Below are 11,076 nucleotides of genomic sequence, written 5' to 3'. Positions count from 1 at the left end.
TGCCTCCCGCCCCCGCTCGCTCCTCCCCCCCCCCCCCCCCCCCCCAGCTCCTTCTCCCAACTTCTCCTCTCCTCTCCTCTCCTCTCGCCAAAGCTGCTCGTCCTCCCGCCCGCTCATTCGCCCGCCTCCTCCCGCGCGCGGCAGCCGCCCTTCTGCGGTGATGCACGCGACCGAGGCCGGCAAGTGGTGGCTCCGCGCAGAGGGAGGCGTGCGCCAGCTCTCGGTGCAGGAGATGCAGCGCCAGGCCTCCCGCCCAGCGAGGACGAGCAGCCCTGCCGCGTTTCGTGTCCGACGCGCGTTTCTGGTCGCCATAGGTTGTGCTCAAGCACGAGGAGCAGCAGCGGCGAAAGGCGCGGCAAGGCCGCCAGTGGAAGCGGGGCCGCGGCCGCGGCACCTCCTCCTCCTCCCAGTCGGGCGCCAAACAGAGAGGCAGCGAACGGTGATCAGAGAGCTGTGGGTAGGGTGCGGCTCCGCCTCCGGGGTGAGCTCGAGCTCGGACGGCGGCGGCAGCGAGAGCGGCTCCGTCGGCCCGTACTCCGCCTCGTCCGCGTCGTCGCTGAGCCCGTCGCCGCGCCGGAGGCGATTGGAGCCGTCCTGCTGCCCTCCCGGAGCCCTCTTGGGCTTTCTCGCGAGCCGTTTCGGAGCCTTCCTGCAGGCCCGCGCCCGACTCGCCGTCCGACGCGGGGAGCGACCACGGGCCGCGCACGCGCAAGCGCGTCGTGCGGCGGCCCCCGACGGTGCCCGAAGACGCACTCCTCGGTTAGCTCAGCCCGTAACGGCGGGCGAGGAGCACGTTCTGTGCGCCGATTGTCCATGTACGTTCGTTGCGCCGCGAGTCAGTTGTGCTGCCGTGCATGCTGGGTGTCGCCGCGGCACGCGGGAGACGCTCCCTTGCCGCGCCCCTCGTGGTTTGTCCGACTCACTATGGAGAGAGTGGAGTGTGCAGGCTGCGGTGCGAGGCCGAGAGAGGGGCCGAGGCGCGAGGGCCCGGTGCGCGGTGGCGCACTGGCGGCGTGCCGCGGTGGCCGGTGGGGGTGGCCCGGCGGCGCCGCCGCCGCGGCGCCGGCGCGGGTGCGCGCTGGCCGCTGGCGCTGCGGCCTGCGGACCTGCGCGCGGGCGTGTGGTCGCGTGTGCCGTGTGGCCCCCGGGCGCCGTGTTATTTTTCCACTCTTGGGTCTCACCTATTGTCTAAGCTACATACATGGGGACTCATCACAACGGAACTGGCACAGATACTCCGACGAGACGCACCCACACCCACTGCAGGTGCATATCTGGAGGGGGTGGAGGGTCGTGTGGAAGAGGAGGGGGTGTGGTGGCAAAACCGCGGTCGCTCTCTGCGCAAAACACACTTGGCCGGCTGCGCCACGCGCGCACGGCCCGCTCGCCGCCGGCCGCCGGAGGGGGCGCGGTCGCCGCCGCCATCGCGCGCCATCGTGCGTCAGCAGCACGCGACACTGCAGCCGCCGGCCGCCGCTGGGGGTCGATCTCCGGGGGCCGAGCCTCCGTCAGTCGTCGCCGTACTCATCCAAGCCCGAAAAGTCAAAGGTGCCGCTCCCGTCGGCAAAGGAGGCCATCATGTTGCTCTGCCCGAGCATGTCGATGCCGTCGCCGTCCTCGTTCGCGGCGCGCGCCGCGGCGCGCTCACGCTCGATGCGCGCCTTTTCGTGCTCCTCCTTTTGCCGCCGCTTGGCCGCCGCCTCGCGCTCGGCGTCCTGCCGCCGCCGCTCCGACTCCTGCTGCTCGCGGTCGCTCTGCGCCTTGGACTGCGCAAACTGCTCGTAGTACCCTCCGCCGCCGCCCGGCGAGCCGCCGCCGTCCGAGTCCGAGTCTGACGGCGAGTCGTTGCCGCCAAAGTCGTCCGTGTCTTGGCGCGCGAGCGAGATGCCGCCGCCGCCGCCGGAGGAGGCGGCGCCGTGGCTGGCTTGGAGCGACTGCTGCAGCTGCGCGATCCGCTGCTCGGTCTGCGCCTTTGCCTGCTGCGCGCCGAGCATGCGCGAGGCGGTGGTGTGCTGCGCCGCCTTCTTGGTGGGCTTCTTCTTGAGGCAGGCGTTGACGAAGCGGTGCAGCTCCCACAGCGTCTTGCGGTCGAGAGCGTTGATGTCCACCTCGATCTCGTCCGTCCCGTTGCCGAGCGAGGGCATGTTCTCCCGGATGATGGACACCACCCGCCCCAGGTTGTCGCTCTTGAGTTTGTTGATGCCCGCCGAGAGCTGCGTCTTCTCCTCGTACGTCATGTCGCGCGACAGGTCGATCGGCGCCTCCTTGGCCTCCACCATCGCGCGATTCGGCGGCCTCGGCCGCTTGCTCCCGCGCCCGCCGCCTCCGCCTCCGCCTCCGCCCCCGCCCCCGCCCGGCGGCACCGCCGCCATGCCCTGCTGCTGCATCGCGAGCTGCTGCTTTTGCATCTCCATCATCTGGCGCTGCATGTCCTGCATCTGCTTGAGCAGGTCGCGCTCGCGCTTGTCCTTGCGCTGGTCGTCCCTGCGCCGCGACGCCTCCTCCTCCGCCTCCAGCTCCTGCGGGATGGTTGCCATCTTCTCGTCGAAGAGCCCCTCGAGCGTCTCGGCCATCCGCGCAATCTCCGACTCCTCGCCGTTGTACTGGCGGCAGTTGGCCCACACGCGGTCCACGTCCGTCTTGACGGCGTCGGCGTTGGCGTAGGCGCCCGCCTCGAGGTTCTTCTTGATGCTCCCGAGGTCGATCGGGTCCGCGACCGCGCGCGGCCCCTCGTAGTACGAGGGGTAGATGCGCGGGTCGACGGGCGCTGCAAACGGGCCGACGTACTGGTGGCGCAGCAGCTCGTTGAGCAGCTTGAGCACCGGCTTGAGCTTGGGGCTCATGCCGCCGGGCCGCGCCGCCAGCTTTGGCCGCTTCGAGCGGTGCACGGCGCCCACCGGCTGACCTCCGCCTCCGGCCTGTGGGCGGCGCGGCAAGGTGCTGTGGCCGAGGGGACGCGCGCGAGGGGAGGCGCGCAGACGGGGTCCGGTGCGCCTGCGCGGCCATCGCTGAGCCCCCCGGCACGCCGGAGCGCTTTCGCTCGCGCGGCTCGCCGCTGTCCCTCCTGCGCACGCCACCCGACGAGCGCGCACCCGACGGCACCCCGCCCTGGCTGTTGGTGACGAGCTGCGCGCCGGAGGAGGGGAGCGGTCGGGCGCGAGCGGAGAGCCGGGGGCGCGGGGCGCGGGGCCGGGCGCAGGGCGCGGGGCGCGGCCTCGCACCGACGGGGTCTTTGACCGGAAGGCGGGCTTCATAGCACCGGGCGTGTTGATAGGTACGAATATGTAGGTGTCTCCGCCGCGCAGCGCCGCCTTGGAAAGCTCCTGGTTGAGCTCCTGTGCGGGCAGTCGCGGCGGCGGCTTGAATGCTGGCTGGGCGGGTCTGCGCCTGCAGCACGACGGCTCTGCACTGCAACAGCGCGCAGGGCACAACAACGCTGCAGCGCGCAGGGCACACGGCGGCTGCAGCGCGGCAAGCGGCGTTTGATCTGCACGCAGGCTTGGGGGCCGGGGGCGGCGCGGCACCTCCGCGTCACGCTGCGTCATGGTGACGCAGCCGCGGTTGGCGTCGGCGGCGCTGGAGCCCTCGCCTGGCATGGTTTTCCAAGGGCTGCTCTCTCGCTGGCTGGTGGGCTCGCTGGGGCGAAATAAGAAATCGATTGTTGGATTGCCATACAGACATGGGTGCGAAACAACGACAAGACCAAGGCACGGGCAGAGGAGCGAGAGAAGAACATAGGATGGTTTTCTAAAATCTCTCTGGATAGGGCGCCTGTTCAGAAGCGGCAGCGTGGCGTCACGGCGAATAAATTGTTTTGTAAAACGGTGACACTCTGAGACGAGATGTCTCACACACTCAGAGCTGACCTCGCGAGAGTGGAGAGAGGGTGTTGAGAGGTGTTTTCAACCGAGTGTTTTGAAGTGGGTTCCGCAGAAAAACGGTAATGAAAAAATCTCTCGCCGCATGGTCACACCTTGTTATTGAGAAGGAAACACCTCCTATGGCGCTGTGCGCTGGTCTATGAGAGGTTGAGGTGCGAGCCCTGGCGCCTGGGACCCTGTGCAGGTAGGGTGTTCAGTGGTTCGTCCTGGAGCAGTCCTAAAAGGATATTAAGCATATGCCCCGGGCCCTTGTATGGGTTGCGGATTGCATTTTTCTTTTCCACTCTTGCGGATCTTCGCTTAGTACGAAGTTTACTGATCTTACGTCCGTCCCGCCGCCCGCCGCGCGCGCGGCCAGACTCCACATCACCTCAATGTAAACGAACAGAGATGTTGGAGCAGCGCTGCCATCGCCATGCTGACTGCGGTGCCCAAAGCTACTGCCACAATTCGGATGACGGGCGGACTTTCACGTGCAAGCGTTGTGCACAGTGGAACTCGCTCAGGCTGTCCACCTCCGTCACCAATATGGTGCCGCCTGCGTGCATGGCTCTGGAGCGGGAGCGTGGGATCGAGCGTGGCCCGTGTGAGGAGCTCTTCGCCAGCGCTTGTCCGTGCTCGCGCCACGGCTGCTGGAGGGCAACGGCCTGCACCCCGTCGGTTTGGTGTGCAGAACCAAGCGGCGACGACAAAGGGACCCTGCCAGGCACAGTCTCGGCACCAGCTACATCAGCGGCCATTGTGACAGGCCTCTTCAAGAACGAATCCTTTCAAATTACACGACGGGGACACGAAGACAAGCAGGAGCGGTTACTATTGGGGTTGCTGCGGTCTCTGCGTGCGGTCAAGACGACACTGCCCGTGCATACCATGATCTTTGACGGCACCCTCCAGAAGCCAAGCCTGCTGCGCCTTCGCCGGCTCGGGACACGCGTGCTGCCGATTGCACTTGACGCCTTTCGGCCTCCGCCTTGGGCCATGGTCAAACGGCGCGGGACTTTTGCCAAATTGGCACTGCTGACGCTCACGCAGTTTGAGGTCGTGGTTTGGCTCGACAATGACTGCAGGGCCGTGCGGAATATCGACAGCCTCGCGCTCGCGCCCACGCCCGCATTCGTCTTTGCGTCGCAGGACTTTGGGCTCAACTCGGGCGTCATGGTGATTCGACCGAGCCTCAACGATTCCGCACAAGTCCTCCAGCTCCTTGCGCAGCCGGCACCGCCCAAGCAGTGGCGCTGGACCAAAGGCTTTGATTGGCCGGTGTATCATGCCTGGCGCGAGGGAGGCGGTGGCGCTACGGACCAGGAGCTGTGGACGGCCTTGTTCAATGCCAAAGCCATGGCTGATGGCAGCGCGGTGTACGAGCTGCCAACGGGTTTCAATTTCCGCTGGTTTTGGCAGATGTCGCACGCGGAGCGCTGCAAAGTCTCGATCGAGCGTCCTATGAATCTAAAATCTGAGGATTCAGGATTGAGGCATCGCTTCAGTGAGGCCAAAGTGAGTTTATGGATGTGTGAGAGCGGTACGGGACACGAGGAGGCACGCGGACCGACTCGTCGGTGACTCTGCTGCACGGCGTTTCAGAATTTTTCTCAGCGTGAGCGAGACGCGGAAGAGTGCCACCGTCGGGTAGGACGGGTCGGCCCGGAGTATCAGAGTAGCCGTCGAGTGGTCGCGGCGAGCAGCGCCGGCCACTCCGGCGCCGCGTCGGCAACATGGGAGCATGTCCACCGCCACTTCGCGGTCGCAGCGCTGTTTGTCGCCCGAAACGCCGCATATCCCTCTGGCGGGCCAAAGATCGACTCGCATGTCGATTTCGACTTGACGGCAGCACATGGAGGCATCACGTCTCCATGCCGCCGTCAAGTCGGAGCCAGTCTGCGGCGATCACAGCGCTCACCGCAGGGATAGGCGAGCTTTTCAGAGTCAAGTGATTGCGCGAAATCACACACTGGCGGATTTTGGGGCGCTATGCCCCCCCCCCCCTACGAGGAGGGTGGGTGGATCGTGGATGAGCGAGAACCTGACGAGGCCTGTACTCTATCGCGATGGTAGTCATCCCAGGACGGCTTCGGGAGCTTGCCATGTTCTGAGATGCTCGCGCACAAGCTAAGAAAGCACGTTGAGCGCCCGGTGTAGTTATCGAGATATGATTCAGATCAAAGTTGTGACACCGTCACAAAAGTGATGCACGGACATATTGGGAGCGGGACTGCCACACTGCCTTTCTCTACGCTTGACCGGGCACAGGTCGCAACGGCGGGGGTGATCACATGCATACTGACGTACGCACTAGGTCTCTGTCCGTGTGAGAATGAGCGTCTTGTAAACTTGGCCCACAAAAGTCCATCGAGAGGGGAAGCGGACCGTGCAGCACGCACAACCCTGCACAACCCACAAGCCGGAGGACCGCCGGAGCGAGATCCGAGAAGATGATACTCTAGCGCGCCCGCGGGCGGACACAGCGTCTCGTTCACCAATATCAAATATCGTCGACACCAAAACATCGTCGCCGCAAATTATTGCTAGACCGACACTCACACAAAAACACGCTCTGCGACCCCACGGACTCGCTCCGATACATGTATCCCGTACTTTCAGTGTGCACACCCTCCGCATGGCAGACCGCCCCTCCCCAGAGATCTCCCTCCGAACCACCACACAGCCCTCGGCACTGGCGCCTGTTGAGGTAGCGCATGCGCTGTGCCGCGGTCACGGATGCCCCCCGGCGCACGTCTCTCGCCTAGGGACGTCCCCAGATGCCCACCGGGCTCCGCAGCGCCCAGGCGGGAGGCTGCACCAACCGCACTCCGGCGCCGCTCCCCTCCTCCGCCTCTGGCTCCCCCAAGGCGGCCATGAAGGAGAGCTCGGAGAGCGCCTCCGCCTCCGCCTCCGCCTCCGCGCCCGCGCCCGCGCCCGCCTCCCCGCCGCCAAGGGCGGCCAGGCATGCGTCGTAGTCGACCTGAGCCTCGCCGCTGTGGCAGCGCCGCACCTCGGCCCACAGCGCCTCGAGGGCCGCCGCGTCGGCGTCGCTGCGGAGGGCGTCCGTGATGGAGGAGCGGCCGAGGGCGCCGGCCATCAGCTCGCGCTTCATGCCGAGCACGATCTCGTCGGGCTTGCCCTGCCACCCACGGAGAGGGGGAGGGCAAGCTCAAGAGGGGCAAGCTCGGCGGAAGCTCTCCACGCACACAAGAGTGCTCGGGCGAAGGGGGGAGGCAGCCCTCGCAACTCCACACGCAAACAAGGCGGGGGCTGGCACGGCACCCAAGGCGCAAAGCCTGCTGCACGAGGTGCGAGCGCACCTCCGCCCGCCCCGAGAGATGGAGAGAGATGGGGCGAGATGGGGCGAGATGGGGAGAGATGGGGAGAGATGGGGAGAGATGGGGAGAGATGGGGAGAGACGGGGAGAGAGCACCTGCCACGGTAGGCCGCCCGCCCCGAGGAAAGCGAGGGCGTAAGCGAGGCTCTCCACGTCGTCCACCGGCCGCATCAGCTCGCGGCCTGGCCACAGCCACAGCTGGTGTCAAGACGCGCTGCTCGCGCGCACAGCTGCTGCTCGGGGCGGAGGAGCGGTGCCCTCGTCAGCGGCGACGCTCGCGAAGAGGGGGGTGCCTCTCGGCCCGCTCGCCTGAGGACACGGGTGCGGGGCGGGGTGCGGGCAGCTGCGGGTGTGGAGACAGGGGGAGATCGGGGGAGATCGGGGGAGATATGGGGAGATGGCAGCTGCGGGTATGGAGATGGGGAGATATGGGGAGATATGGGGAGATATGGGGAGATGGCAGCTGCGCATGTGGAGACGGTCTCGTGCCGTGTGCGAGTACTCTCCGCCGTGCACTCTCTCCGCATCCGCTCGGGGTGTACGAGGGCGGCGAGTGCAGAGGGCGCGGCGTCTGCAAAAGGCACGCTGCGGCATCTAGGAGCGCTCGCTGTCGGCTCGTTCCCGGCCAGCTGCCCGTCAGCCTATGGACATGTCCTGGACACGTCGTGCGGGCGTGTCCTTGACGCAGCCCGTGCCCCGCCGTCCGTTGGCCCGAGTGCACGACCCAAAGTCGATCAGGTGCAGCGGCTTTGGCTGCAGCTCGGCGCCCGACCCGAGCAGCACGTTGGCGGGCTTGAGGTCGTTGTGCACGAACCTACAGGAAGGGGCAAGGAAGGGTCCAGGAAAGGTCTGGAAGGGGGCTTGAGGCCGTTGTGCACGGACCTACGACACGGGGTCTGAGACGGCTCGCGCTTCCACCCCCGAGACGCGGCTCGAGGTTCGGCGAGTGGCGGAGCCCAGCGGCGTGGAGGCGGCGGAGGAGGCGGAGGACGCCGCGGCCGACGCGGAGAAACGGCGCGCCGGACAGGCGCGCGCGGCCGCTCTTCCCGCGCCTCAGGTCCTCGAGGGAGGGTCCGAGCACCTCCATCACCAGGCACCCTCCTGGGGAGGAGGGGAGGAGGGGGGGGGAGGGGTTGGGAGGAGGGAAGGGGGGGGGGGGGGGTTGTTGGGCGCCAGAGGGGTTTAGGCACAGCCAGGCGGCGCCGAGCGAGGCGCTAGCAGCCGTCTGGTGCAGAAGCCTTCCCTCTGGCGCGCAAGCGCAGAGCGGGCGGTGGCGGTGTATCAAAGGTGTCTCGAAAGGGTCTCGAAAGGGTCTCGAAAGTGTCTCGGAAGTGTCTCGGAAGTGTCTCGAAAGTGTCTCGGAAGGCGCCTGGCGTGGCGGACCCCTCGTGCTCGTGGTGGAGGAGGAGGGGGAAGCCGACGCGGCCCGAGAGGGCGGAGAGGACCGCCGCCTCGCGCGAGATTGCGCCCCGCTTCAGCCCCAGCTTGACCGCCACAGGCGCGCCGCCGGGCAAGTAGCCTGGCGAAACAAAAGGGGCCGGGGAGGCGAGGGTGGGGGATCGGCAGCTCGGAGCGCCGCGTGCATGCGAGGGCCGCGAGCGCAGTGCCGGCGGGAGGCTGCCGACTACGAGAGCCTCGGGTCGCTGCTGGAATGCGGGGGCTGCTAAGTTTGGCATCTGCTGCCGGCTGCCGCTCAGCACCTCGCTCTGTGTCCCCTCTCCGAGCCGGTCCTGGATCATCAGCTCGTCGAGGGTGAGCCGCTTGGCGCCACTGTCCGGCCGCCAGGCCGAGAGCAGGCTGCGGTCGAGCCGCTCCTCGAGCTCGCCGTCGTAGCAGTACCGCACCGTGTATGCGTCGCCACTCACCGCCCACACAACGGCCTCGAACGGCGGCTCGCCCGGGAAGGTGACGAGGACGCGGTCGCCGACGGCGAAGTGGGCCGGCGCGCCGGCGTCGCCCGCGTCCGCCGCGGCGCTGCCCGCGGCCCCGGCGGGAGGAGGAGAGGCGGCCGGCGGCGCTGGCTCCAGCCGCACGATCGGCGAGACCCGCGCGATGCCGCCCGAGAAGCCGAACCGGGCGGGCGCCCAGCCGCCCCCGCCGCTCTGGGTGAGCGCGTGCGGCGACAGCACCACGCTCCTGTCGTACGGGGCGAGGAGCACGGCGGCCGGCGCGCTCGAGAAACAGCAGAGCATGGTCGAAGCGATCGAAGCTCGGCGAGCAAAGAAGAAGAAGAAATCGTGGTGTATGTAGGAAGGTGAAGAACAGTCAGGCTCGGACTGGACACCAACGCGGTATGGGTGGACGCTAGACAGATGATGACGACACGCACGAGCGACACACAGACACAAACAAGCTCACAAGACACACAGCCAGCGTAGCTGCCACACACCCTGAGTGGACGTACATGGCACATCACTCAAGGCCACGTCCCCCCTGTCGCCCCCCCCAGCACTCCAAGGTGCCAAGAGACAAACAACAGCACAACAACACAGACAGGCGACAGGGGCGAACGTGTGAGACTAGAGCAGGCTTGCTCCGCCTCTAGCAAGAAATTAGCGCGGCTAGCATTCCTAAAACAAAGAAAGAGCCCTCGGCCTCAGATCTGAAAGCGTCGATCAGCCTCCATAAACGCCTACCACACTCTCCGACAGCCACATTCCATGCTGCTCGCCGTCTACAGCGCGCCGGCCCTGCATTCGGGCCGCCTCCACGTCGTCCTCGGCGGCGCCGTCCTCCCCCACCCGGCAAAGGCGGACAAGGGCGGCGAGGACGCCTTCCTCTTTGACGACAAGCGCTGCCTCTTCGGCGTGGCCGACGGCGTGGGAGGGAGTGCAAAGAACGGGGTCGACCCGGGCGCCTTCTCGCGCGAGATGCTCGAGCGGTGCCACCAGGCAGCCGCCTGCGGCGTGGCGGACGCCCTCCCCGACGCGCTGAGGCTCGCGTCCGAGTGCCCGCTCAGCGGCGGCGGAGGGAGCAGCACCCTCGTGCTGGGCCAGCTCGAGGAGGGCACGAGCACGCTGCGCCTCCTCAACCTGGGCGACTCGGGCGCGATGGTCCTCCGCCCGGCGATGCGCGAGGTCTCGGGCACCGACGCCAAGCAGCTCTGGCCTCGCGTCGGTGCGCGCCCCCGCCCCTTCCCGCCCCTCACGCCTCGCCCCTCCCCAGCGGCCTCCCGCTCCGAGTCGCCGACCTCGCGCGCCCTCCCCGGCGTGCAGTTCTCCGCACGCAGGAGCAGACCCACGGCTGGAACTGGCCGTACCAGACCCGCGCCCGCACCTTTGACGCCGTCGGCAAGGAGGTTGACGAGGTGAGCACGGCCGTGCGCGAGGGAGACATCGTCCTGGCGGCGAGCGACGGCGTGTTCGACAACCTGTTCGAAGACGCGCTGCAGTTCCTCGTGGCGGAGCGGCTCGACGCGCTGCGCGATCCCGACCCCCTCGCCGCTCAGGCCGCCGCCGACGCGCTCGCGCAAAACATTGCCGAGCAGGCAAAGGCGATTGGCGGCATGCGCGACCTCAAGACCCCCTTCAGCGAGGCGGCGCAGGAGGAGGGGCGGAGCCACAAGGGGGGCAAGGTGGACGACGTGGCGGTGGTGTGCGGCGTCGTCCGCTCCGGCGCCCGCCCGCCCCTCCGCCTCGGCCACAACTTCGGCGGCGCACCCTGTGTCAGCGAGGAGCGGCCGGTCGTCACGCACAGCGGCGCCTTTGTGCCGCCGGGGGAGAGGACGCGGGACGCGGCGCCGGCGGTGGGGGAGAGGACGCGGGACGCGGCGCCGGCGGTGCCGCGGGGCTCCGTCGTGCCGACCGCCCCGCCTCCGCGCCAAGGGCCTCCCCCGCGCCCGCAGGAAGCCCAGCCCCGCGGCGCGCGGCCCGCCGC

The 11,076-nt window shown here is 67.9% G+C and overlaps 5 protein-coding genes across 5 annotated transcripts in view; 3 read left to right on the top strand and 2 right to left on the bottom strand.

The window, feature by feature from the left end:
* EMIHUDRAFT_454883 (hypothetical protein) overlaps window positions 1–764 on the top strand; it is a gene marked incomplete at both ends in the record, with an annotated part of 1,897 nt that extends 1,133 nt beyond the window's left edge. Inside the window, 3 exons of the mRNA XM_005789919.1 lie at window positions 176–223; window positions 315–439; window positions 656–764. Of these exons, the coding sequence (XP_005789976.1) occupies window positions 176–223; window positions 315–439; window positions 656–764 (282 nt within the window). The remainder of the gene's footprint in view (window positions 1–175; window positions 224–314; window positions 440–655) is intronic.
* A 1,275-nt stretch (window positions 765–2,039) lies between these two features.
* Window positions 2,040–2,813, bottom strand: EMIHUDRAFT_55781 (hypothetical protein; the record flags this gene model as incomplete). Its single annotated transcript, XM_005789918.1, has 2 exons — window positions 2,040–2,264; window positions 2,364–2,813. Coding segments are annotated over 2 exons (675 nt in total), but the record flags the coding sequence as incomplete, so codon positions are not given.
* A 1,458-nt stretch (window positions 2,814–4,271) lies between these two features.
* EMIHUDRAFT_225431 (hypothetical protein) lies at window positions 4,272–5,815 on the top strand (the record flags this gene model as incomplete). The annotated part of the gene is made up of 4 exons (XM_005789917.1): window positions 4,272–4,491; window positions 4,630–5,403; window positions 5,515–5,728; window positions 5,806–5,815. The coding sequence occupies 4 exons, from the start codon at window positions 4,272–4,274 to the stop codon at window positions 5,813–5,815; spliced, it is 1,218 nt and encodes a 405-aa protein (XP_005789974.1).
* An 809-nt stretch (window positions 5,816–6,624) lies between these two features.
* On the bottom strand, window positions 6,625–9,392 carry EMIHUDRAFT_109784 (hypothetical protein; the record flags this gene model as incomplete). Its single annotated transcript, XM_005789916.1, has 4 exons — window positions 6,625–7,002; window positions 7,297–7,382; window positions 7,863–8,014; window positions 8,584–9,392. The coding sequence occupies 4 exons, from the start codon at window positions 9,390–9,392 to the stop codon at window positions 6,625–6,627; spliced, it is 1,425 nt and encodes a 474-aa protein (XP_005789973.1).
* Window positions 9,393–9,827: 435 nt separating this feature from the next.
* The window catches only part of EMIHUDRAFT_454881 (protein phosphatase), a gene marked incomplete at its 3' end in the record, with an annotated part of 1,956 nt that continues 707 nt past the window's right edge, over window positions 9,828–11,076 (top strand). Inside the window, exons 1-2 of the mRNA XM_005789915.1 lie at window positions 9,828–10,317; window positions 10,416–10,978. Coding sequence (XP_005789972.1) covers window positions 9,861–10,317; window positions 10,416–10,978 — 1,020 coding nt within the window. The 5' untranslated portion in view covers window positions 9,828–9,860. The remainder of the gene's footprint in view (window positions 10,318–10,415; window positions 10,979–11,076) is intronic.

Source organism: Emiliania huxleyi (assembly GCF_000372725.1).
Source record: "Emiliania huxleyi CCMP1516 chromosome Unknown EMIHUscaffold_124, whole genome shotgun sequence".
NCBI classification, from domain to species: domain Eukaryota; phylum Haptophyta; order Isochrysidales; family Noelaerhabdaceae; genus Emiliania; species Emiliania huxleyi.
The sequence above is the reverse complement of the archived record's forward strand: the minus strand, read 5'-3'. Positions and strand labels throughout refer to the sequence as shown.